Source organism: Salvelinus namaycush, chromosome 1 (genome assembly GCF_016432855.1).
Source record: "Salvelinus namaycush isolate Seneca chromosome 1, SaNama_1.0, whole genome shotgun sequence".
NCBI lineage: Eukaryota > Metazoa > Chordata > Actinopteri > Salmoniformes > Salmonidae > Salvelinus > Salvelinus namaycush.
The window spans coordinates 29,990,764-30,018,555 of NC_052307.1; the positions used below are offsets into that span (position 1 = coordinate 29,990,764).

A 27,792-nucleotide genomic window follows, 5' to 3' on the forward strand; every position below is an offset into this window, starting at 1 on the left:
GGTGCCAGACGCACAGGTTTGAGTGTGTCAAGAACTGCAACGCTGCTGGGTTTTTCACACTCAACAGTTTCCCGTGTGTATCAACAATGGTTCACCACCCAAAGGACATCCAGCCAACTTGACGCAACTGTGGGAAGCATTGGAGTCAACATGGGCCAGCATCCCTGTGGAACGCTTTTGACACCTTGTAGAGGTTTAAAATGTGATGATCTAGTTTCGTTGGTGGAGTTTTAACACTTGATCGATGTATATATCATAGAAGAGTGTAATTGTCTTTAGGACTGCAGTTTTTAGTCAAGACTGTCGTGTTTTTAACATAATATGTAATTGCTGTACTGTATGTGTGTTTATAGTTTTGTTTAATGTTGTGTTAGTGTATGTAAGTTGTTTTGTCTGAAACGTTGTTCCCCCTGCTGCTATTGGACCAGGTCTCTCTTGGAAAAGAGATGTTATCTCAATGAGAAAAACCTGTATAAATAAAGGTAAAATTAAAAATACATTTTTTAAAAAGAGTCCAAGCCCTGACAAATTGAGGCTGTTCTGAGGGCCAAACAGGGTGCAACTCATTATTAGGAAGGTGTCCCTAATGTTTTGTACACTCAGTGTATGCTGGGTGTGTTTATGATATGTAACTGCCAGAGAGGTTTGCCTGCTCACAAGCAGGGTTGGGTCGGGTCAGTTCAGGTCAGTGAAGGGTCACAGAAGGAACAGCTTTACTGATAACAAGCCTGTAGTAGAGAACTGAGTCTACGCCCATCCATTGATCTCTCTCTCGCTCTCACATTCGCTCTCTCTCTCTCTCTCTCTCTGCTATACAGTTCAGAGGAAGTGTTGAGGTGATGAAGTTAATTTCCTCTTTTCTTTCACCTCATCCATTCTCTATAGGTGATTTATTAACTTGTGTTCAAACATCAGGCATGCACACACACACAAACACACAATCCCACGCACACACACAAACCACCTCCCTCGCCACACTCGCAGCTGTAGAATAACAGGAAGCTATTTGGTCGTTTGAGGTGTGAAGGTTCACAACACAAACACTCTGAACTTATTATTTAGACGTTACTCATTTAGAGTTATGATTACAGCGTGTGTGTGGGTGTGTGCGTGAACGTGTGTAGACACAGTACAGTAGGCCCACAGCCCTAGGAGGCTCACACACTCCCTCCCCTCTACCATCTGTACCCTAAAGTATTCTTGTTATGTCTGCTAACCATTGCTTGGATGGTGTTATATTTGAAGTGGGTAAACCGTGTAGTTACAATAATGAAGCCTGAACGGGACGCCACGGTATGGTTATTGTAATGGGTTTGAGTGTGTGACAGGTGCAGTGTGACAGTTGTCCCCCTCACTGTGGAGTGTCACTCTGATGACAGGCTGTCAGATTGAGTTATTATGGTGTTACCATGCACTTGTGTTTCAGTCACACACACACACGCACACACACACATCTCAATATCACAGACAAATACACATACTGACACAGTCTGACATGACGACACACTGACGGCTACAGCACATGACAGGTTGATACAGAGAAAATGTAAATACTGTATGATGACATTAATGCTATAGCGGTAAACACAGGGGATGGGTGAATGATATCCTCTGTTTGACGGACACAGCAGGGAGTCCAGACTGAGACTACTGAGACACATTCATGTCTTTGTTTTGGTGATGCCAGCGTTTGCTGTTGTTATTTATTCCTGTCTGTGTTGGCGTTGTTGTTTTGGTTTGTATTTACCTCTCAGACATCATTATATGTCTCATTAGGCCAGGGGAATGGCTGCTTTAGTCCCAGACAGAGAGATGTGTGTGTGTGTATTCATTCCTGGTCCGTCTGATGGACTAAAATATGTCTTTGTACTCTGTTTTCACCAACCTTCTGTGACACGGACTGAATAGACACAAACACACTTCTCCCTCGTCATATACAGTGATTGAAAGCCAATAGGTACAGTATGTTGGGCCCAAGGTTGAGCTGGACTTCAGTTGTGTCTTAGAGGTAAATGAGGGTAAAGTGGGGCTCCTACAACCCTGCGGTATTGTTCTGTATCAGAGCCTGTCGATAAGCCCTGTAATGTGTTATCCAATAAGTCATTTAGCCCATTAACCCATCAAGACTACTGGAGCCTAAACAATCAACTCTGCTACTCACTTCATTAACTTCTCTCTCTGTTTCTCTCCCTCTCTTTCTTCCCTTCACACACGCACGCACGCACACACACCCACACACCCACACACCCACACACCCACACACACCCCCGGAGGCTGCTGAAGGGAAGACGGCTCTTAATAATGGTTGGAAAGGAGCGAATGGAATGGTATCAAACACATGGAAAGCATGTGTTTGATGTGTTCGGTATCATTCCATTGATTCCATTCCTGCCATTACTATAAGCCCGTCGTCCCCAATTAAGAGGCCACTGGCTGCCTGTGACAAACAAACACACAAACAAACACGCACACGCACACAGCCACCGAGGTGCTGAAGCTAACCCCGCTGTGTCCCAGCAGAAATCTGGAGTGGTCATGAAGACACTATCTTCTGAGATTAGTGACTCACTGAGAAAAGTCCTCCCTTGATTGATTTTCAGTCTCCTATTTATACTGAACAAAAATATAAACGTAACATATAAAGTGTTGGTCCCATGTTTCATGAGCTGAAATTAAAGATCCCAGAAATGTTCCATACGCACAAAAAGCTTATTTCTCTAAATGTTGTGCACTAATTTGTTTGCATCCCTGTTAGTGAGCATTTCTCATTTGCCAAGATAATCCATCCACCTGACAGTTGTGGAATGTCAAGAAACAAATTAAACAGCATGATCATTACACAGGTGCACCTGGGGACAATAAAAGGCCACTCTAAAATATCACACAACACAATGCCACAGATGTGTCAGGTTTTGAGGGAGCGTGCAATTGGCATGTTGACTGCAGGAATGTCCAACAGAACTGTTGCCAGAGAATTGAATGTTAATGTTTCTATCATAAGCCACCTCCAACGTTGTTTTAGAGAATTTGGCAGTACGTCCAACCGACCTCACAACTGCAGACCACGTGTAACCACGCCAGTCCAGGACCTCCACATCCGGCTTCTTCACCTGCGGAATCGTCTGAGACCAGCCATTTCTGTCTATAATAAAGCCCTTTTGTGGGGAAAAACTCATTCTGATTGGATGGGCCTGGCTCCCAAGTGGCTGGGCCTATGCCCTCCCAAGCACACCCATGGCTGCGCCCCTGCCCAATCACGTGAAATCCATAGGCCTAGTGAATATATTTACATTTACTAATTTCCTTATAAACTCAGCAAAAAAAGAAATGTCCTCTCACTGTCAACTGCATTTATTTTCAGCAAACTTAACATGTGTAAATATTTGTATGAACATAACAAGTTTCCACAACTGAGACATAAACTGAACAAGTTCCACAGACATGTGACTAACAGAAATGGAATAATGTGTCCCTGAACAAAGGAGGGGTCAAAATCAAAAGTAACAGTCAGTATCTGGTGTGGCCACCAGCTGCATTAAGTACTGCAGTGCATCTTCTCCTCATGGACTGCACCAGATTTGCCAGTTCATGCTGTGAGATGTTACCCCACTCTTCCAACAAGGCACCTGCAAGTTCATGGACATTTCTGGATGAAATGGCCCTAGCCCTCACCCTCCGATCCAACAGGTCCCAGACGTGCTCAATGGGATTGAGATCTGGGCTCTTCGCTGGCCATGGCAGAACACTGACCTTCCTGTCTTGTTGGAAATCATGCACAGAATGAGCAGTATGGCTGGTGGCATTGTCATGCTGGAGGGTCATGTCAGGATGAGCCTGCAGGAAGGGTACCACATGAGGGAGGAGGATGTCTTCCCTGGAATGCACAGCATTGAGATTGCCTGCCTGCAATGACAACAAGCTCAGTCCGATGATGCTGTGACACACCGCCCCAGACCATGACGGACCCTCCACCTCCAAATCGATCCCAGGACACGCCTCGGTGTAACGCTCATTCCTTCGTGAATTAAACGTGAATCCGAGCATCACCCCTGGTGAGACAAAACCGCGACTCATCAGTGAAAAGCACTTTTTGCCAGTCCTGTCTGGTCCAGCGACGGTGGGTTTGTGCCCATAGGTGACATTGTTGCCAGTGATGTCTGGTGAAGACCTGCCTTACAACAGGCCTACAAGCCCTCAGTCCAGCCTCTCTCAGCATATTGCGGACAGTCTGAGCACTGATGGAGGGATTGTGCTTTTCTGGTGTAACTCGGGCAGTTGTTGTTACCATCCTGTACCTGTCCCGCAGGTGTGATGTTCGGATGTACCGATCCTGTGCAGGTGTTGTTACACGTAGTCTCCCACTGCGAGGACGATCAGCTGTCCGTCCTGTCTCCCTGTAGAGCTGTCTTAGGCGTCTCACAGTACGGACATTGCAATTGCCCTGGCCACATCTGCAGTCCTCATGCCTCCTTGCAGCATGCCTAAGGCACGTTCACGCAGATGAGCAGGGACCCTGGGCATAATTATTTTGGTCTTTTTCAGAGTCAGTAAAAGGGCCTATTTAGTGTCCTATGTTTTCATAACTGTGACCTTAATTGCCTACCATCTCTAAGCTGTTAGTGTCTTAATGACCATTCCACAGGTGCATGTTCATTAATTGTTTATGGTTCATTGAACAAGCATGGGAAACAGTGTTTAAACCCTTTACAATGAAGATCTGTGAAGTTATTTGGATTTTTACGAATTATCTTTGAAAGACAGGGTCCTGAAAAAGGGATGTTTCTTTTTTTGCTGAGTTTATGAACTGTAACTTGGTAAACTCATTAAAATTGTTGCATGTTGCGTTTATTTTTTGGTTCAGTATATAATGTCAGCTCAAGGTTAGTGTCAATGTTACTGCTATGGGATCCCCCATGGCTCCTAACTATGCTAATTTGTATGTGGGTTACATGGAGAAACAGTCTATTTTCAATCCTCTCAAAAATGTTTTCTTGCCTAACATCATTATTTGGAAACGGTATATTGATGATATTTTTGTTCTATGGAGGGGTGATGCAAAACAGCTCCAGGCGTTCCATGTTTTTCTTAACTCCTGTTCTGAGCATTTGACTATGCAATCTGATACACGTCAAATCAGTTTTCTTGATCTTCTGATCTTGTGTGAAGATAATGTTCTATACGCTGATTACAGGAAACCTACTGATCGTAACAGTTTGTTGAGGGCTGATAGTTGTCACCCACTTCCCTTGAAAAATAGTCTGCCCTACAGCCAAATCGAATCAAAACAATTTGCAAAAAACAATCAGATTTCGACAGAAATATGGCTGAGACACAAATAAAATTCAAGGAGAGGGGGTACAAAAATGGTCAGATTAATACTGCCATTGAGAAAATTCAAAACAAAATGAGACATGACCTTTTTCAAGGACAGTCTCGCAAAAAGAAGCATTCTTGTGGTCTATCTACCCGCTATTCAAAGTGCTCTGAACAAATTAAGGGAATCGTTCACAAACATTGGCACATTCTAAGATCCGATGATAGTATCGGTAATGTGTTTTCGGACCTTCCTTTGGTTGTATTCTCACGGGGCAGAAATCTCAGAGATCAATTGGTAAACTTACCACCCCAAGATATCCCTCCACAACGTCTATTTGCGCCCCTACTGGATGGAAACTACAAGTGTAATGGCTGTGCTCAATGCAATGGCACTTATAAATGTAAATCCTTCAAACACCCCCAAACAGGGAAACAGATCCCAATCAAAGGTGTTATCACGTGCTCCACTAAGGCAGTTATTTATCTTATAACTTGTCCTTGTGGTAAAAATGATGTGGGTAAAACAAAGCGCGAATTAAAAGTACGAATCTCGGAGCATCGTAACACCATTAGGTGCAAAAATCGACTTACCCAGTTGCGGCCCACTTTTTGGAAGCAAATCACTCGATTTCGTCTCTACGCTATATTGGCATCGAACATGTCACCCTCCCTAGGAGAGGGGGTGACCTCGATAATTTATTGTTAAAACGAGAGGCTGCCTGGATCTTTAATTTAAAGACCATTGCTCCCTTCAGTCTCAACGTAGACTTTGATCTGAAGCCATTCTTGTGATTATTGTGATTTTACTATTGTAAATGTTTGTAGGCTTATGTAGCCAAATTGCATCTGTGATTGTACGCTGTCCATTTATGATTTTTGTATGCTATTTTAATATGAGAATTAACCAATGATATCAGGCCACATCCGGCCATGATTACAGACACCTGTGTGTGTCTTTTGACACTATATAAACGAGTCACCCCGCAGTGTTTGTCATTATACTCTGATGAAGACAGCTTGGCTGTCGAAACGTTGGACATTACATTTTTGCATCTGAGCTCCTAGAATGTGCGGCTCTCCTTTATTTTCTAGTGTCAATATTCACAGACAAACAGCTCGGTCTGTCTCAGTATAATAGTGTAGCCCACGTCAGTGCAGTATCCATTTCTTTCTGTAACTTAGTGACATTATTCACTAATGAAAATAAAACAATCTATACTGACAGAGAGGTATATTTTTGGGGTCATTTAAATATTGACTGGCTTTCATCAAGCTGCCCACTCAAGAAAAAACTTCAAACTGTAACCACTGCCTGCAACCTGGTTCAGGTTATCAGTCAACCTACCAGGGTAGTTACAAACAGCACAGGAATGAAATCCATGTATTGATCACAACTTTACTAATGCTGCAGAAATTAGCTTTAAGGAAGTATCTAAATCCATCGGATGTAGTGATCACAATATTGTCACGGCTGTTGAATGAAGTAGACCAAGGTGCAGCGTGGTGAGCGTACATTTTCTTTTTATTAGAAATTACGCCAACAAAACAATACAAAACAAACCGTGAAGCTTAAGACAATGTGCCACAAACAAAGTCAACCTCCCACAAAGACAGGTGGGAAAAAGGGCTACCTAAGTATGGTTCTCAATCAGAGACAACGATAAACAGCTGTCCCTGATTGAGAACCCTACCCGGCCAAAACATAGAAATACAAATAATAGAACATAGAATACCCACCCCAAATCACACCCTGACCAAACCAAATAGAGACATAAAAAGGATCTCTAAGGTCAGGGCGTGACAAATATAGCAGCCATATCTAGGATAAGCAAAGTTCCAAAGGCTGGGTCCAATATAGTGTAGAAGAGGTCATACAATAAGTTCATACAATAAGCAAAACCTGAGGTCATACAATAAGCAAAACCTGAACCTATAGGGGAGGGTCTGGGTGGGCATTTACCGCGGTGGCGGCTCTGGAGCGGGACGTGGACCCCACTCCACCATAGTCTCGGCCCACTTATGTGGCACCTTAGGAGCGACGACCCTCACCACCGACCCCGGATTGGAGACCCTAGTAGAGGGCACCACTGGACTGAGGGGCGCCTCTGGACTGAGGGGCTGCGGCTCTGGCGCCTCCGGACTGACGGGCGACTCTGGCAGCTCCGGACAGGAGGGCGACTCTGGCAGCTCCGGACAGGAGGGCAACTCTGGCAGCTCCTGACTGACGGACGGCTCTGGCAGCTCCTGACTGACGGGCGGCTCTGGCAGCTCCTGACTGACAGGCGGCTCTGGCAGCTCCTGACTGACGGGCGGCTCTGGCAGCTCCTGACTGACATGTATTGACTTATTTTAAACTTTTAAGTTCTTTTAAGTTCAGGAGCTGACACTCTGGCAGCTCCTGAGGGTCAGGTGAATTCCTTGTCCCATTGTGCTCTAGTGACTCCTTGTGGTGGGCCAGACGCCTGCAAGCTGACTCCAGTCGCCAGCTGTACAGTGTTTCCTCCGACCCATTGATGCGGCTGGCTTCTGGGTTAAGCAAGCAGTGTGTCAAGAAGTAAGTCAGTTCTAACAGAACCTGTCTAACAGAACACAGAGGGTGTTCTTTAATTGATGCCTCCAACATAATCAAGGTAGAATCAGGAGTTCTAGAGGCGAAAGAAACGCACACCTATTTAGGCGAGGTGCTGGCTAGTGGAGTGGAACACTTTAAAAAATAAAGGAGAGCCGCACACTCTAGGAGCTCAGATGCAAAGATTTTATGTCCAACGTTTCGACAGACAAGCTGTCTTCATCAGGGTATAATGACAAACACTGCGGGGTGACTCATTTATATACTGTCAAAAGACACACAAAGGTGTCTGTAATCATGTGGCCTGATATCATTGGTTAATTCTCATATATTAAAATAGCATACAAAAAACATAAACGGATAGCATACGATCATAGATACAATTTGGCTACATAAGCCTACAAACATTTACAATAGCAAAATCACAATAATCACAAGAATGGCTTCAGATCAAAGTTTACGTTGAGACCGAAGGGAGCAAGGGTCTTTAAATTAAAGATCCAGGCAGCCTCTCGTTTTAACAATAAATTGTAGAGGTCACTCCCTCTCCTAGGGAGGGTGACATGTTCAATGCCAATATAACGTAGGAGACGTTACTTCCAAAAAGTTGGCCGCAACTGGGTAAGTCAAGTTTTTGCACCTAATGGTGCTACGAAGCTCTGAGATACGTACTTTTAATTCGCGCTTTGTTTTACCCACATCATTTTTACCACAACGACAAGTTATAAGATAAATAACTGCCTTAGTGGAGCACGTGATAACACCTTTGATTGGGATCTGTTTCGCTGTTTGGGGTTGTTTGAAGGATCTACATTTATAAATGCCATTACATTGAGCACAGCCATTACACTTGTAGTTTCCATCCAGTAGGGGCGCAAATACACATTGTGCAGGGATATCTTGGGGTGGTAAATTAGAGTTTACCAATTGATCTATGAGGTTTCTGCCCTGCGAGAATATGACAAGGGAAGGTCCGAAAACACATTACTGATACTATCATTGGATCTTAGAATGTGCCAATGTTTGTGAACGATTCCCTTAATTTGTTCAGAGCACTTTGAATAGCGGGTAGTTAGAACGCAAGAATGCTTCTTTTTGCGAGACTGTCCTTGAAAAAGGTCATGTCTCGTTTTGTTTTGAATTTTTTCAATGACAGTGGCAGAATCAGGAATTCTCCAGGGCAGCTGTCTAGGCCCCTTACTTTTTAAAATCTTAACAAATGACATGCCACTGGCCTTGAGTAAAGCCAGTGTGTCTATGTATGCAGATGAACACTATGCACGTCAGTTACTACAGAGAGTGAAATCACTGCAACACTTAACAAAGAGCTGCAGTTAGTTTCAGAATGGGTGGCAATGAATAAGTTCAAAATATTTAAAAACTAAAAGCATTGTATTTGAGATAAATTATTCCCTCAACTAAATCTTGTAATAAATAATGTGGCAATTGAGCAATTTGAGGTGACTAAACTGCTTGGAGTAACCCTGGATTGTAAACTGTCATGGTCAAAACATATTGATACAACAGTAGCTAAGATGGGGAGAAGTCCAAAATAAGATGGGGAGATGTCCAAAATAAAGCGCTGCTCTGCCTTTTTAACAACACTATCAATGAGGCAGGTCCTACAGGCCCTAGTTTTGTCGCACCTGGACTACTGTTCAGTCGTGTGGTCAGGTGCCACAAAGACATACCTCTGAAAATTACAATTGGCTCAGAACAGGGCACCACAGCTGGTCCTTAAATGTACACTGAGAGCTAACATTAATAATATGCATGTAAATCTCTCATGGCTCAAAGTGGAGGAGATATTGACTTCATCACTATTTGTTTTTGTAAGAAGTGTTGACATGCTGAATGCACTGAGGTGTCTGTTTAAACTACTAGCACACAGCTTGGACACCCATGAGACATGCCACCAAAGGTCTCTTCACGATCCCCAAATCAAGAACAGACTTTACACTACTGTTACTCTCTGTTCATCATATATGCATAGTCACTTTAACCATATCTACATGTTCATACTACCTCAATCAGCCTGACTAACCGGTGTCTGTATGTAGCCTCGCTACTTTTACAGCTTCGCTACTGTATATCAAATCAAATTTTATTTGTCACATACACATGGTTAGCAGATGTTAATGCAAGTATAGCGAAATGCTTGTGCTTCTAGTTCCGACCATGCAGTAATATCTGACAAGTAATCTAACCTAACAATTTCACAACAACTACCTTATACACACAAGTGTAAAGGAATAAATAAGAATATGTACATAAAAATATATGAATGAGCGATGGCCGAACGGCATAGGCAAGATGCAGTGGATGGTATAGAGTACAGTATATACATATGAGATGAGTAATGTAGGGTATGTAAACATTATATAAAGTGGCATTGTTTAAAGTGGCTAGTGATACATATATTACATACATTTTTCCATTATTAAAGTGGCTAGAAATGAGTCAGTATGTTGGCAGCAGCCACTCAATGTTAGTGATGGCTGTTTAACAGTCTGATGGCCTTGAGATAGAAGCTGTTTTTCAGTCTCTCGGTCCCCGCTTTGATGCACCTGTACTGACCTCGCCTTCTGGATGATAGCGGGGTGAACAGGCAGTGGCTCGGGTGGTTGTTGTCCTTGATGATCGTTTTGGCCTTCCTGTGACATCGGGTGGTGTAGGTGTCCTGGAGGGCAGGTAGTTTGCCCCCAGTGATGCGTTGTGCAGACCTCACTACCCTCTGGAGAGCCTTATGGTTGTGGGCGGAGCAGTTGCCGTACCAGGCGGTGATACAGCCCGACAGGATGCTCTCGATTGTGCATCTGTAAAAGTTTGTGAGTGTTTTTGGTGACAAGCCAAATTTCTTCAGCCTTCTGAGGTTGAAGAGGCACTGCTGCGCCTTCTTCACCACGCTGTCTGTGTGGGTGGACTATTTCAGTTTGTCCGTGATGTGTATGCCAAGGAACTTAAAACTTTCCACCTTCTCCACTACTGTCCCGTCGATATGGATGGAGGCTGCTCCCTCTGCTGTTTCTTGAAGTCCACGAGCATCTCCTTTGTTTTGTTGACATTGAGTGTGAGGATATTTTCCTGACACCACACTCCGAGGGCACTCACCTCCTCCCTGTAGACCGTCTCGTCGTTGTTGGTAATCAAGCCTACCACTGTAGTGTCGTCGGCAAACTTGATGATTGAGTTGGAGGCGTGCATGGCCACTCAGTCATGGGTGAACAGGGAGTACAGGAGAGGGCTGAGAACGCACCCTTGTGGGGATCCAGTGTTGAGGATCAGCGGGGTGGAGATGTTGTTACCTACCCTCACCACCTGGGCGCGGCCCGTCAGGAAGTCCAGGACCCAGTTGCACAGGGCGGGGTCGAGACCCAGGGTAGTCGAAGAACAGCATTCTTACATAGGTATTCCTCTTGTCCAGATGGGTTAGGGAAGTATGCAGTCTGATTGCGATTGTGTTGTCTGTGGACCTATTGGGGCGGTAAGAAAATTGGAGTGGGTCTAGGGTGTCAGGTAGGGTGGAGGTGATATGGTCCTTGACTAGTCTCTCAAAGCACTTCATGATGACGGAAGTGAGTGCTACGGTGCGGTAGTCATTTAGCTCAGTTACCTTCGCTTTCTTGGGAATAGGAACAATGGTGGCTCTCGATCCCTTGGACTGGGATATGTTCCGCATAGTGTCGGACAATAACATTGATGAATACGCTGATTCGGTGAGCGAGTATATTAGCAAGTGCATCGGTGATGTTGTACCCACAGCGTCTATTAAAACATTCCCCAACCAGAAACTGTGGATTGATGGCAGCATTCACGCAAAACTGAAAGCGCGTACCACTGCTTTAAATCAGGGCAAGGTGACCGGAAACATGACCGAATACAAACTGTGTAGCTATTCCCTCCGCAAGGCAATCAAACAAGCTAAGCGCCAGTATAGAGACAAAGTAGAATCACAATTCAACTGCTCAGACACTACAGTCAATCACGGACTACAAAAGGAAAACCAGCCCCGTCGCGGACCACGATGTCTTGCTCCCAGACAAACTAAACAACTTCTTTGCTCGCTTTGAGGACAACACAGTGCCACTAACACGGCCCGCTACCAAAACCTGCGGGCTCTGCTTCACTGCAGCCAACGTGAGTAAAAACATTTAAACGTGTTAACCCTCGCAAGGCTGCCGGCCCAGACGGCATCCCCAGCCGCATCCTCAGAGCATGCGCAGACCAGCTGGCTGGTGTGTTTACGGACATATTCAATCAATCCTTATCCCAGTCTGCTGTTAGGGTGCCTGTCTAGCCTGTCTTTTTACTGTTGTTTTATTTCTTTACTTACCTATTGTTTACCTAATACTTTTTTTGCACTATTGGTTAGAGCTTGTAAGTAAGCTTTTCACTGTAAGGTCTACTACACCTGTTGTTTTCGGCGCACCTGACAAATAAACTTTGATTTGGATTTGATTTGACTATGGGAGGCACACAGTACTACATAGATCCATGGCTACATGGAACTCTATTCCACATCAGGTAAGTGACGCAAGCATCAGATTTTAAAAACAGCTAACAAAATGTACCTTATGGAACAGTGGGGACGGCGGAGAGACACACACAGGCACAGACACACATACACATTATAAGATATGCACTCTACACAAACATACACATGGATTTTGTATTGTTGATATGTGATTGTAGAGTAGTGGCCTGAGGGAACACACTTAATGTGTTGTGAAAAGTGTTATGAAATGTAATGTCATGTAATGATAAAAATTGTATATATGTAACTGCCTTAATATTGCTGGACCCCAGGAAGAGTAGCAGCTGCCTTGGATCCTTAATACAAACAGGAGACAGCACACACTCCCACTCTCCTCTTCCCCCTCTGATTCCTCTCCCTACTCTCCTTCTCTCTACTCAGTCCCTCTCTTCCTACTCATACTTCCCTCTTGCCTAGAGATGTGGTGAACCACAGACTAACAGGAGCAGAGTGAGGTTTCATATAGCCACAAAAGTGTGATGAACAATCAACTGTCGTTTCCAAGCTCCTCTGAGCACACTAAACGATATCAAAATCAAAGGGGTTTCTCAATGTGTCACATCTTATTGTGAACAAGCATCGTACGTTAATGTCTGCCTCGTAATGGTTATATCCTCTATAAAACCACTCTGTAGGAACACTAAAATGTTTTTTTTTATACAGTACATAACGAGTGCAGGCCTAAATAACTTAAATTAGACTGCTCACCGAGATTGTCATCCGCTTTAGAAAACCTGCAACTCTCTCCTCTTGACTGTTCATAATGTCTACAGTCTTCATCTGTGACAGCCTGATACAACCACACGTTGTCACCAAAGCTAACTGACACCAAACCTTTTATCTGTCATGTTCTGACCTTAGTTCCTTTTTTATGTCTTTATTTTAGTTTGGTCAGGGTGTGAGTTGGGGTGGGCATTCTATGTTGTTATTCTATGTTTTGTTCTGTGTGTTATATTTCTATGTGTTTGGCCTAGTATGGTTCTCAATCAGAGGCAGGTGTCGATCGTTGTCTCTGATTGAGAATCATACTTAGGTAGCCTGTTTTCCCACTATGGGTTGTGGGTAGTTATTTTCTGTGTCTGTGTTTCACCATACAGAACTGTTTCGGTTGTTTTTTGGTTTTTTTTGTTTTTTTTGTTCCGTGTTCATGTTGATTTATTAAAAATCTAATTATGGACACTTACCACGCTGCACATTGGTCCGACTTTTCCTACTCCTCCTCAGACGAAGAGGAGAATCGTTACATTATCATTGAATGTCCATACTAAATATGGCTCCCAATCAGAGACAACGAAAAACACCTGCCTCTGATTGAGAACCATATCAGGCCAAACACATAGAAATAGACAAACTAGACAAACATAGAATGCCCACTCATATCACACCCTGACCAAACAAAACATAGAAACATACAAAACAAACTATGGTCAGGGCGTGACATCTACACACATCTCCAATTAGACTGTTCTCTTCTTACTACTGTACCACTCTCCCTATCTACATCCTCCATTTATCACTTTCTCTCTTCTCTCTGTCCTTCTCTCCTCCCATTCTATCTCGGCTGCAAGTGAACACACTCCCTTCTACCTCCCTTTCTTCCACCCTGTCCCAGCTGCACGAACATATATGCTCCTGTTATTCACGTCTGTCAAGTGGCTTTAACATGAGGCCACTGTACGCATACATAAGGACCATGGAGTCTATGTGAATTTGAGTGTGTGTTTGTGAGAGAGTAAGGGTGGAGAGAGAAAGTGAGAGACAGAGGTGGGAAAGAGAGAGAGAGAGAGAGAGAGAGAGAGAGAGAGAGAGATGAGCTGTCAGGATGTGTGTATGCATGCATGTAAGGGGGAGCTAGAGGCCTGATCCTTCACACGGCTTTTGTCAAGCTCTACATAAAAAATGAAGGGTATGTGTGTGTGTGTGTGTGTGTGTGTGTGTGTGTGTGTGTGTGTGTGTGTGTGTGTGTGTGTGTGTGTGTGTGTGTGTGTGTGTGTGTGTGTGTGTGTGTGTGTGTGTGTGTGTGTGTGTGTGTGTGTCAATCTATCTGTGAGAGGGGCGGAGGGGCAGGCCCATGTCTAATCCTCTGGGATGGGAGGGTTTATGTCGGAGAGGGAAGTTTGAGACTGGAGATGTGTTCACTGATGCATATACATCACTAAGCTGAAAGAAGCCATGGAGCTCTGTGTGTGTGTGTGTGTGTGTGTGTGTGTGTGTGTGTGTGTGTGTGTGTGTGTGTGTGTGTGTGTGTGTGTGTGTGTGTGTGTGTGTGTGTGTGTGTGTGTGTGTGTGTGTGTGTGTGTGTGTGTGTGTGTGTGTGTGTGTGTGTGTGTGTGTGTTCACTGATGCATATATCACACAGGCTTCCATACTGAAGGAGACAGGTCTCGGGGGATCCCTGTCAAAGATTTTGAAAGAAAAGAAACTGTCCGAGTCAGATGCTGTCTTTTTTTTAAAGTAATAAAGCCTTGGTTGATAACTGTGACTGGCACCAACTGTTTTAAGTAATGTACAGTGGGGCAAAAAAGTATCTAGTCAGCCACCAATTGTGCAAGTTCTCCCACTTCAAAAGATGAGAGAGGCCTGTAATTTTCATCATAGGTTCACTTCAACTATGACAGACAAAATGAGAAAAAAAAATCCAGAAAATAACATTGTAGGATTTTTAATGAATTTATTTGCAAATTATGGTGGAAAATAAGTATTTGGTCACCTACAAACAAGCAAGATTTCTGGCTCTCACAGACCTGTAACTTCTTCTTTAAGAGGCTCCTCTGTCCTCCACTCGTTACCTGTATTAATGGCACCTGTTTGAACTTGTTATCAGTATAAAAGACACCAGTCCACAACCTCAAACAGTCACACTCCAAACTCCACTATGGCCAAGACCAAAGAGCTGTCAAAGGACACCAAAAACAAAATTGTAGACCTGCACCAGGCTGGGAAGACTGAATCTGCAATAGGTAAGCAGCTTGGTTTGAAGAAATCAACTGTGGGAGCAATTATTAGGAAATGGAAGACATACAAGACCACTGATAATCTCCCTCGATCTGGGGCTCCACGCAAGATTTCACCCCGTGGGGTCAAAATGATCACAAGAACGGTGAGCAAAAATCCCAGAACCACACAGGGGGACCTAGTGAATGACCTGCAGAGAGCTGGGACCAAAGTAACAAAGCCTGCCATCAGTAACACACTACGCCGCCAGGGACTCAAATCCTGCAGTGCCAGACGTGTCCCCCTGCTTAAGCCAGTACATGTCCAGGCCCGTCTGAAGTTTGCTAGAGAGCATTTGGATGATCCAGAAGAAGATTGGGAGAATGTCATATGTTCAGATGAAACCAAAATAGAACTTTTTGGTAAAAACTCAACTCGTCGTGTTTGGAGGACAAAGAATGCTGAGTTGCATCCAAAGAACACCATACCTACTGTGAAGCATGAGGGTGGAAACATCATTCTTTGGGGCTGTTTTTCTGCAAAGGGACCAGGACGACTGATCCGTGTAAAGGAAAGAATGAATGGGGCCATGTATCGTGAGATTTTGAGTGAAAACCTCCTTCCATCAGCAAGGGCATTGAAGATGAAACGTGGCTGGGTCTTTCAGCATGAGAATGATCCCAAACACACCGCCCGGGCAACGAAGGAGTGGCTTCGTAAGAAGCATTTCAAGGTCCTGTAGTGGCCTAGCCAGTCTCCAGATCTCAACCCCATAGAAAATCTTTGGAGGGAGTTGAAAGTCCGTGTTGCCCAGCAACAGCCCCAAAATATCACTGCTCTAGAGGAGATCTGCATGGAGGAATGGGCCAAAATACCAGCAACAGTGTGTGAAAACCTTGTGAAGACTTACAGAAAACATTTGACCTCTGTCATTGCCAACAAAGGGTATATAACAAAGTATTGAGATAAACTTTTGTTATTGACCAAATACTTATTTTCCACCATAATTTGCAAATAAATTCATTAAAAATCCTACAATGTGATTTTCTGGATTTTTTTTCTCATTTTGTCTGTCATAGTTGAAGTGTACCTATGATGAAAATTACAGGCCTCTCTCATCTTTTTAAGTGGGAGAACTTGCACAATTGGTGGCTGACTAAATACTTTTTTGCCCCACTGTATGAAATAAATAGATGAAGAAATGATCATCATAATTTGTAGTCTTCAACATAGTAATTTTGTCATAAAGCAGTATTTAGAAAAGATTAATAAAACAAGGCAACAGTAAACATGTTGTCCCCCACAAATGATGCAGCGACGCCCTTGGGCCAATTAGTGATTCAAGCTCAAACGAGACAGCAGATATAGTGCCTTCAGAAAGTATTCATACAGCCAGAAAAATGTATTAAATGTATTTATTTTCTCACCCATCTACACACAATGACATAATGACAAAGTGAAAACATGTTTTCTGGAATAAAAGGAAATACAGAAATATCTCATTTACATATACTACCGTTCAAAAGTTTGGAGTCACTTGGAAATGTCCTTGTTTTTTAAAGAAAAGCACATTTTTTGTCCATTAAAATAACATCAAATTGATCAGAAATACAGTGTACGTCAGAGTGTACGCAACTGGTCGAAGGAAGTCAGGTGCAGGAGAGCAGAGATGAGTGAACAGGCACACTTTATTCAGGCAGGGGAAAACAGCCGGACGCAACTGCGTCACAACACTCCGGCCCAAGGAAAAAAGCGATAGCGCACAAATTACACAAATAGGTACAAATAACAAAACCACGGGTTGAAACAATACCCGGCGCAAAACCAGCCTGTAGCGTCACACACGTAACGAACGAACAATACCACACACAGACATGGGGGGGAACAGAGGATAATATACACGTAGAGTAATGAGGGGATGTAAACCAGGTGTGCGGGAAAACAAGACAAAACAAATGGAAAATTAAAGGTGGAGCGGCGATGGCTTGAAGACCGGTGACGTCGACCGCCAAACGCTGCCCGAACAAGGAGAGGGACCTTCGGTGGGAGTCGTGACAGTGTAGACATTGTTAACGTAAATGACTATTGTAGCTGGAAACGGCTGATTTTTCTTGGAATATCTACATAGGCGTACAGAGGCCCATTATCAGCAACCATCACTCCTGTGTTCCAATGGCACGTTGTGTTAGCTAACCCAAGTTTATAATTTTAAAAGGCTAATTGATCATTAGAAAACCATTTTGCAATTATGTTAGCACAGCTGAAAACTGTTGTGCTGATTAAGGAAGCAACAAAACTGGCCTTCTTTAGATTAGTTGAGTATCTGGAGCATCAGCATTTGTGGGTTAGATTACAGGCTCAAAATGGCCATAAACAAAGAACTTTCTTCTGAAACTCGTCAGTCTATTCTTGTTCTGAGAAATGAAGGCTATTCCATGCGAGAAATCGCCAAGAAACTGAAGATCTCGTACAATGCTGTGCTGTGGCTCTAACCAGAATAGAAAGAGGGGTGGGAGGTCCCGGTGCACAACTGAGCAAGAGGACAAGTACATTAATGAAGGGGCGTGACCTTTCAAAGGTTTTGTATATGCCGGATCTCTATGGCCAGATGCATCATACACCCAAGCTTTGTCAAAATCGGACCAGTGATGTCTGAGGTATTGAGTGTGACCAAATAACATACAAATGACGGTATGGACAGAGATGCGTGGCCTGAACATTAACACACATCGTATGTGGTATGGTTTAAGAAGCATAAGGACCTTATCTTTCACATCTGCAATAATATTTTTTCTAAAAACAAAAGGTTAAATTGATGCACACCTTTATAGCGTTAACCCCTTATTTTTGGCACTAAACAACCTAAGCTCTGTCTAAGCCAGAGGATGGCGAATTGGCTCTGGAAGCCAAAACAGCCAAATACTGCATCGAAACGTGAATCGATTCTCAATTACGGTATGGTTCTGGAAACATAAATCCCTTTACTTTCATATCACATAAAAATATTTTCACAACAGCAAAATACACCGGTTGTAAAACAGCAGACCACTATAGTCCCTGTGCCCAAGAACACTAAGGTAACCTGCCTGAATGACTACCGAACCATAGCACTCATGTCTTTTAGTCATGAAATGCTTTGAAAGGCTGGTCATGGCTCACATCAACACCATTATCCCAGAAACCCTAGACCCAATCCAATTTGCATACCGCCCTAACAGATCCATAGATGATGCAATCTCTATTGCACTCCACACTGCCCTTTCTCACCTGGACAAAAGGAACACCTATGTGAAAATGCTGTTCATTGACTACAGCTCAGCGTTCAACACCATAGTGCCCTCAAAGCTCATCACTAAGCTAAGGACCCTGGGACTAAACACCTCCCTCTGCAACTGGATCCTGGACTTCCTGACGGGCCGCCCCAAGTTGGTAAGGGCAGGTAACAACACATCCGCCATGCTGATCTTCAATACGGGGGCACCTCAGGGGTGCATGCTCATTCCCCTCCTGTACTCCCTGTTCACTCATGACTGCACGGCCAGGCACGACTCCAACACCATCATTAAGTTTGCAGACGACACAACAGTGGTAGGCCTGATCACCGACAACGATGAGACAGCCTATAGGGAGGAGGTCAGAGACCTGGCAGTGTGCTGCCAGGATACAACCTCTCCCTCAACTTGATCAAGACAAAGGAGATGATTGTGGACTACAGAAAAATATTCCTATTATCATCGACAGGGCTGTAGTGGAGCCGGTTGAGAGCTTCAAGTTCGTTGGCGTCCACATCACCAACAAACTAATATGATCCAAGCACACCAAGACAATCGTAAAGAGGGCATGACAAAACCTATTCCGCCTCAGGAGACTGAAAAGATTTGGCATGGGTCATCAGATCCTCAAAAGGTTCTACAGCTGCACCATCGAGAGCATCCTGACGGGTTGCATCACTGCTTGTTATGGCAACTGCTCGGCCTCCGACCGCAAGACACTACAGAGGGTAGTACATATGGCCCAGTATATCACTGGGGCCAAGCTTCCTGCCATCCAGGACCTCTATACCAGGCGGTGTCAGATGAAGGCCCTAAAATTGTCAGACTCCAGCCATCCTAGTCATAGACTATTCTCTCAGCTACCGCACAGCAAGAGTACCGGAGCGACAAGTCTAGGTCCAAGAGGCTTCTAAACAGCTTCTACCCCCAAGCCACAAGACTCCTGAACAGCTAATCAAATGGCTACCCGGACTATTTGCATTTCGCTGTAAGGTCTACACCTGTTGTTTCCGGCGCATGTGACCAATAACATTTTAATTTAATTTTTCATTGACAACTAGCTTGTGGTGTCTGTCTTCCGTTTACACACAGTTGTTCTGAGATGCAGATAGGTAATTACCACCAATTACCAGATAGGTAATTAGTCCACTCTGTCTTAATCAAATATTTTTTTGTATAGATTTTTGGGATACTTCAAGGGGTCTTAAAATTCAAAATCATATAGCAAAATTATCCTTGGTATGACATTAAAACAATTCTATATAGCTTAGTAGAAACCCCTCCCCCGGCTTAGACAGGGTTTAGACTTTTTTAAACAGAACATTTAAGGTTCTTGGACTAAGTAGTAACGTTAGGCTTCTTTAGTCCAATAATGAGCTAGGACAGATACAGATCCACAGTCCCCTCCCTGATTTCATCGTGGGTGACAATAATTTGCCATATGACAAGTGCGTTTCTCTTTTTGACAAAAGGAGATAGAATATCTACACACCTATCGTTACTATTTGTTTAGGGGGTTAGATCATATAATCACGTCGATATCAGTCTTCAGGTTAATAGTAACCAACAGATGACGCTGTTGGTCAAAAATCAACACTCAAAACGATGATCGTTTCACCCGGAAATACTTATGGACCTTTAACAAAGACGGAAGTTGGAGAATTTGCCGTTTGAAATTACGATCATGGCGCTTGATGTAAAGTCCCGAGCAAAAAGATATGAAAAACTAGATTTTCTGGGAGAGGGTCAGGTAATGATAAACAGTATTATCTTGCCAAAGTAGTGTTTTGCTTATGAGTCGCTTTGTTTAGATTAACCTTAGCGCTTTATAGATTCAGAGAAAACTAAAGCTCGATTGCTACCTGCTACGTTATACTATCCTAGCTAGCAAGCAGCACAATGAGCTAGCCATGGCATGAGTTGTGATACGTTGCCGGTTTCTGCAAAGGCAACAGCTTCAAAATTACAACAATTAAAAAGCCGTCTGATTGATAACTTGAATTAGTTAACTACGCTAACGTAAGCTGTGTTTGTTGACTAGCAAGCTACATTTATCTGCTTGTCACTTTTGAGGTTGATTGTAACGTTAGTTTCACTCTGTTTTACTTATCAACGAATGTTGTTCTTCCTGCCTTCCCACAGTTTGCCACTGTTTACAAAGCCAGGGACAAGACCAACGACACAATAGTTGCCATCAAGAAGGTAAAATCCCTAAGATCTGGGATGAATGGTTCAGGATCAACAAAATGCATCCTTAAAGAGGGGAAAATGAGACCTAATTTGGTTTTGTCTAACAGGATGGTCTCAATGGTGCATCTATAGCATTTCGTGAGAGTCTTAGAGTCTGTCTGTGAATGGACCATTTCACGTCGTCAGTGATGTGCATGCTGTGGAAGCTTTTCACCCTCTCCACTCTGGCCCTGTGGATGGGGGCGTACTCTCTCTGCCTGTCTCCTGAAGTCCACGTTCAGCTTCTTCGTTTTGTTGAGGGAGAGGTTATTTTCCTGGCATTTCTCCGCCATGGCTCTCCACCTCCCTGTATTCTGTCTCGTCGTTGTTGGTACTCAGGCCTACCACTGTTGTGTCATCAGCAAACTTGATGATTGAGTTGGAGATGTGCGTTGCCATGCAACCATGGGTGAACAGGGAGTACAGGAGGGGACTGAGCATATAGCCCTGTGGGACCCCCATGTTGCGGATCAGCGTGGCAGAGGTGTTGTGCCTATCTTCACCACCTGGAGCTGGGCTGTCAGGAAGTCCAGGACCTAGTTGCACAGGGTGGGGTTCCAGATCCAGAACACCATACGGTAATCGCCCTCTCTGCCACCATAATCATAACATTTTTCAACTGGTTGTTCAATACCGTTTCCGTTAAATTCAACGTTGCACACCGTTCTGTCGTACTGAGCACACCCCTGATTCAAAGGGGGTGTGACATTTCAAAACACTTCCCCGATAGGATACACGCGTGCTTCCTTGGGCAGGAGGAGGTGGTCGAGGAGAGGATAACACTTCTCTGTTCGCTTATCAACAAATTGACACTCCTACATATGGCTTCCATTTTCCCGGTCGTGGAGGAGGACTGGCTTTTGCCCAGTTTAGAATATTCCAAAGTACATTGCCAGCAGCAGCAATTTATAATGCATAAGGTTTTTGTGTAGGCCTTGTAGGGTATAATCTGGGGGCTGGAGACGGGAGAACAGGATGCTAAGGACAGACAATATGCAAATGGGCTACGACCAGGATTACACCATGCCATTTTATTCATAATGAAACTTGATTTCATATCCACACTTTAAAACCATGGTGGTTTGATTTTGATTATAATGTACACTATTAATAGTGTGTGCTGTTTCTCCTGACAGATCAAAGTTGGACACAGAACAGAGGCTAAAGATGGTGAGTGTGTGTCCACTCACCCCAGCACAGGAGCTTCAGAGTGGTTTAGGTTCAACCTTATGTATGGGGTGGTTTCCTTGATACAGATTAAGTTACTCCTGGACTAAAAAGCTAACTCAGTGGAGAATCTCCATTAAACTGTTTTTCAAGTCAAGGATTAGGCTTAATCTTTGTCTGGGAAATCACCCCATGAAGTTTGATTCAGAATATTTGTCTCATGTTTGTTGATCATGTATCTCTCAGGCATCAACAGGACAGCCCTACGAGAGATTAAACTACTGCAGGAGTTAAGTCACCCAAACATTATTGGGGTAAGAATCGAACTAAACTACTGTTTTAATGGAAACTGTCAGTAGTAATATTAATGCTTTCCTGGTAGAGCGCTGAATCAGTTTCATCATCAGTTGTATTTATGATCATTTAGAGCTTATTTGGATATTAATCCATAACCAAAGCATCCTTTCTAAACTATCTTAATTGCTCACCATCACCTTTACTGTGAAATTGTGTAATGTTCTCAAAGTAAGCACAATATCATGTACAGTATATCACTACATTTACATCACCGTGTGTCCATATCTCTGTTTCTCAGCTGCTTGATGCATTCGGGCACAAATCTAACATCAGCTTGGTGTTTGACTACATGGAGACAGATCTGGAGGTGAGACTGAGCTTTATGTTCTGTTCATATTGGGCCGGTTTCCTGGACACAGATTAAGCCTAGTCCTGTACTAAACAGCTTGCTTAATGGAGAATCTCCACTGAAATAGCTTTTTAGTCCATTAGCACGTTTCCTTCCACAGATTTTATGCGATTGAAATCACACCATATAAAATAAATAAAAATACGCCAGCTGTGAAGGAAACAGGACGTTACTGTACAGTTTTCTAAATGCAGACAGATCATTCGTTTTTTCGACATGGTGAGATCTTTTTGTGTCGGTAAAATTCATTATGTGAGAAATGGCCTTTATGGGCAAATGTTGATGTAATAACCATCATATCAAAGTAAACTTGGAGTCTCGCGATGATATGGTGTGTGTGGTCCTCCCACAAGGATTTGGAAAAACCATGCAGTTTATTACAGATGAAATAAATTATGAGGAACTTCACAGGGGGTGAAAGTGCACGGTGATGAGCTTGATGCTCCTTTCCAATAAATATCTAGGGTCTTATTCTGGTGACATGATGATCGATGCTTGACTGCCTTTTTGACAAATACAAATATTCTCACTTTTATCCATAATAATATCATCATGTAGACTAGTCTACCCGCATAGCCTACCCACACTGTATCTGTGAGCTTTTAGCTAGTGTGCACGTCCCAAGACCAGAGTAGGCACATTTTCTATTTAACGCAACAGTTTTTGTGACAAAACTATCGTTGGAGTTGAAAATGCGATTGAAACACATTGAACTTTACATTTATATTCGGTACATGAAAACATAAACATGAAAAAGTAAATTTTGCGTGCAGAATGTCATCACACACGGATTTTTATCCGCAGCAAGACAGTTTGGTGGAAACCCACCACTGGTTGGAAAATGCGTGTGTTTTCTTTATGCGGTTTTTAAAATATTAGCATGAAAATCTGTTGCCAATTGAATGGAAACCTAGCTCATGCCTAGGATGAATCTGTGTCCAGGAAACTGGAGTTGTAAATGCTGTCATTCACAGCTGTATTCTAAAAGTGGATTTGGACCCTAAAGGCGACTACAGGGATACTCCATTTCTCTCCAGAGAGAGAAGGCAGTACTTGGGACTCATGGGTTAATACTCGGTCTGAAGATCCTTTTGAATATGCGAGAGGCTCCCTTTACAGACTAGTACTCTATTCATTCTGAGAGCTCTCTGGTATGTCCTCCCTGAGGCACAGATGGGTTCAGTCAAACTGAACATCAAAGACTGCCCAGAGAGAACCAGAGAGAGGGAGCAGCCTGAGAGCTATGGTATTAGTTGGTTTCTATTTCTCTCTGAGGAGGTCTATAGGGCCAGCTCTGGCCCTGGGGGACAAATCTCTCTCTCTCAGCCCATCCCCGTTGCTCTCGCCACCTCTTATTTACTCTGTATTTATGGGAGTCTGTGGCTGCCCGATTGCTTCAGATGAGTGTCCAGTTTCACTGCCAGTACCTCAAACTCAGGTAGAGAGCAGGAAAACAGACCACCTAAGAGCCATAATACCCCTCTCCCCTCAGCTCTCAAGATGATCATTATCAGATCATAGACAGACAGAAAGCACACAGAGGTCTGACATATGAGGATTTGATAGCCTTTCTACGTATAGAGATGTTGTGCTGAAATGATTTTCGGACATCTGTCAGATCAGCTTGTGCTTTCCCGAGAGGTGTTCTGTTGTCTGTGAACCTGAAGCTGTGGAGTTAAAGGGGTTTGTAGACTATTGAGACTGACATCCCTGGTCTAACTCCCTTTCCTGTGTTCTAGGTGATCATCAAAGATACCAGTCTGGTTCTGACTCCAGCCAACATCAAAGCCTTCATAGTGATGACTCTACAGGGCCTAGAGTACATGCACCACCACTGGGTTCTGCACAGGGTAGGTTAACACACACCTTCTCAAAGCATGCTCATACAATACACACCTTCTCATAGGTGCCTGTGTGAGGTAATGTTAGGGGCAGTAGACTGAACTTCAGAATCTGTTTGTAACTGTAAAACCCCAAAATATATACATATACTGAACAAAAATACTGGGGGGTGTGGTAACACATGGGTTGCGGTTGTGAGGCCGGTTGGATGTACTGCCAAATTCTCTGAAATGACGTTGGAGTGGACTTATGGTAGAGAAATTAACATTCAATTCTCTGGCAACAGCTCTGGTGGGCATTCCTGCAGTCAGCATGCCAGTTACACGCTCCCTCAAAACTAGAGACATATGTGGCATTGTGTTGTGTGACAAAACTGCACATTTTAGTGGCCTTTTATTGCCCTCCGCACAAGGTGCACCTGTGTAATGTTCATTTTGCTTAATCAGCTTCTTGATATGCCACACCTGTCAGGTGGATGGATTATCTTGGCAAAGGAGAAGTTATATTTGCTCCATTAGTAAAATACTGTGTCTGTGTGTAGGATCTGAAGCCCAATAACCTGCTGCTAGATGAGAATGGTGTGTTGAAGCTGGCTGATTTTGGTTTGGCTAAAGCCTTCGGCAGCCCTAACAGAGTCTACACTCACCAGGTAGTTACCAGGTAGGTGTCACTCTCAAACTCCTTTTCAAAGCCTTTGTCCATTTTGTTTAAAAAAATTAAAAAAAATGCACTGTGTTTGTGATGCAATTTTTGCGCTCTCAGGTGGTATCGTTCTCCAGAGTTGTTGTTCGGTGCCAGGATGTATGGGGTGGGCGTCGACATGTGGGCTGTGGGCTGCATCCTTGCAGAGCTCCTCTTAAGGGTACACACACTCACACACCACATAACCTCAGTCCAATTTAAACATTGAGAAGAGACAAAAATGCTGTGAAACTAGACAGCTCAGATTAATCGAAATTCCGAAATTGTCTTGTCTCATGGTGACTTTTTGATCTAGACTGAGCATTAAGGTTCGAGAACTGTATTGTCAGACACATATCTTTCTGTACACACTAAGTCTGTGTCCCAAACGGGACCCTATTCCCTATATGGTGCACTACTTTTTTCCAGGACCCGTAGCAATATGTTGCCATTTGGGACTGAGCCCATGCTCACTGCATGTTTGCGGTGTAACACCCTCTGTCTCTCTCCAGTTACCCTTCCTAGCTGGAGACTCCGATCTGGACCAGCTGAGTAAGATCTTTGAAGCTCTGGGGACTCCTACAGATGACACCTGGCCTGTGAGTACTCGTCTGCGTTTTCTGTGTCTGCAGGTGTGGTTATTTTAACACAAAGCATCTGCTTTAAAATACCTGGTTCCTCAACATTAAATTGTGGATTTAAATAATGCCTTCATGTTTCTGTCTCTCTCGCCATCTCTAGGGGATGAGTAGTCTACCTGACTATGTGTCGTTTAAGTTGTTTCCTGGTACTCCTCTGGAACACATCTTCAGTGCTGCAGGAGACGACCTCTTAGAACTACTACAGGGTCTATTCACCTTCAACCCTTCCACGCGCCTTACAGCTACACAGGTATGTAGGTGTGCTATGCACCCCTAATGGCATCCTATTCCCTATATAGTGCACTACTTTTGTTTTTGACCAGAGCCCTATGGGGAGTAGGGTGCCATTTGTGATGCAGCCTTAGTTCAGCTTCTCTCTGTGTATATTCATTGCTGTTTCTCCTAGCTCTAAAGCCCCCCCTCCACCCTGTCTCCAGGCTCTAAAGATGAGGTACTTCAGTAACAGACCAGGTCCGACCCCCGGGCACCAGCTGCCCCGGCCCAACTCATCAGCAGAGGCTCTCAAAGAGAAGGAGAACCTCACCATCGGAATCAAGAGGAAACGAGACGGACTGGAGACGAGTAAATAACACCACACACCCCCCCCCCCTCACCATTGGAGTCAATAGCACAGGCATCATTGTTCCATCGTACATGGTTGTGTTTGACCATGGTATTAATCACATTGGGAAATATTATTCTGCTTGCTGATTTAAACTGATGGTTTGATTGTACAGTGGAGTCAAGGACTGGTTTCCAGATTTGTTGGGGCCAGAAAGCAGCCCTCCCATTCAAAGAATGCATACATATTTTTCTACTGTGACCAATTAAATTAAATGAAAAACACATAATCTCACACTGTCAGAGCAACATGTTGTTACTTGCATAGACCTGGAATCCCATTTAGATTCCGAGCCCAGTTATTAAAAGGGTGTCAGCGGTAAAAATGACTGCTATAGCAACCCAGGACTAGAACACACACAGTTGAAAGGGTGGTGGCAGTACATTTTACTGCAACAGAAACCGTGTTACTGGGAGGTTCCAAGCAGTGGTTTGGGAACTATTATGGTCGACTGGGCTGTATATTATAATACTCTGAGCTGAGCTTTATTTAAAAAGAGGCTCTGGGTGCCGAAATCTGAATTTAGTTGTTAGCAGATGGTGAGTCTATATGTTCATTAAAGCAATGGTTGTTTTTCCTTTTCAGGCACCATAAAGAAGAAACTGATACTGTGAGGGGAGGTTTGATTCAGTGGAGCAACATGACCACTCCTGCTGTTGAACTTAGTGTGGTTCATTGGACTCGATAGAAGTTGCCCCTAACCAGTGGTCCAGGGTCATTTTTCTTTCTTCATTTGGTGTTAGATAATCTGATCCTAGATCAGTGGTTAAGGGGCAAGTACTTCTACCTCCAGTGTGGCCCATTGTGGTCTAATGGTCCAGCTGTGAAGACCTCCAGTGTGGTCTAGAACAGTGGTTCTGAATATTCTTCATTGCAACAATGATTTCTGAGCTCTGTAAGAGCCTGCTACAGTAGAACTATTTATGTGGTCGAGGAAAAAAACAGCAAGACGTGCTTTTCGTTATGATTCATTTCATCGATTTAGTTTTATTTGTTTCTTTTTTGTGTGTAAGTGATGTAGGATAATAAATAATTCTGTCTGAGATGATGCTCTTGTTCATTTGCTTGACACCTCTGAAATAACGTGACACCTCAACTCTTACCCAACTCGCGTCACAAAGAAAGCTATTATGAAGTATCACATTTGATAACATTTTTTTTCCATGAATTTTATGAAAATTGTTAGTGTAACATTTGTGTGGAATATAAAACATGGAACTTGTGTTTGGGAATCCTCATGTCACCTTTCCCACTCTCTGGTTTGTGTTGGCATTCACCC

General features: G+C 43.6%; 1 protein-coding gene across 2 annotated transcripts; it reads left to right on the forward strand.

Moving 5' to 3' along the window:
* Positions 1–20,279: 20,279 nt before the first annotated feature.
* On the forward strand, positions 20,280–27,558 carry cdk7 (cyclin-dependent kinase 7). 2 transcript variants are annotated; one of them, XM_038975415.1, is made up of 12 exons: positions 20,280–20,375; positions 20,768–20,827; positions 21,991–22,024; positions 22,268–22,335; positions 22,617–22,685; positions 24,467–24,577; positions 25,111–25,229; positions 25,332–25,431; positions 25,763–25,849; positions 25,992–26,141; positions 26,329–26,473; positions 27,099–27,558. In XM_038975415.1, exons 1-12 carry the CDS (start codon positions 20,310–20,312, stop codon positions 27,125–27,127), a joined length of 1,038 nt encoding a protein of 345 aa, XP_038831343.1. In that variant the 5' UTR covers positions 20,280–20,309; the 3' UTR covers positions 27,128–27,558. The 2 variants fall into 2 exon arrangements, with proteins under 2 accessions (XP_038831343.1, XP_038831403.1); XM_038975475.1 differs by lacking the exons at positions 20,280–20,375; positions 20,768–20,827 and adding an exon at positions 21,305–21,432.
* The last annotated feature ends 234 nt before the right edge of the window (positions 27,559–27,792 follow it).

Excerpts from the sequence above, each read along its gene's own strand:
- cdk7 (XM_038975415.1), top strand. The coding sequence starts at position 20,310 with ATGGCGCTTGATGTAAAGTCCCGAGCAAAAAGATATGAAAAACTAGAT. Across the intron at positions 24,578-25,110 it reads ACCACTGGGTTCTGCACAGG|GATCTGAAGCCCAATAACCT; the intron begins GTAGGTTAACAC and ends GTCTGTGTGTAG. Across the intron at positions 25,230-25,331 it reads ACTCACCAGGTAGTTACCAG|GTGGTATCGTTCTCCAGAGT; the intron begins GTAGGTGTCACT and ends TTGCGCTCTCAG.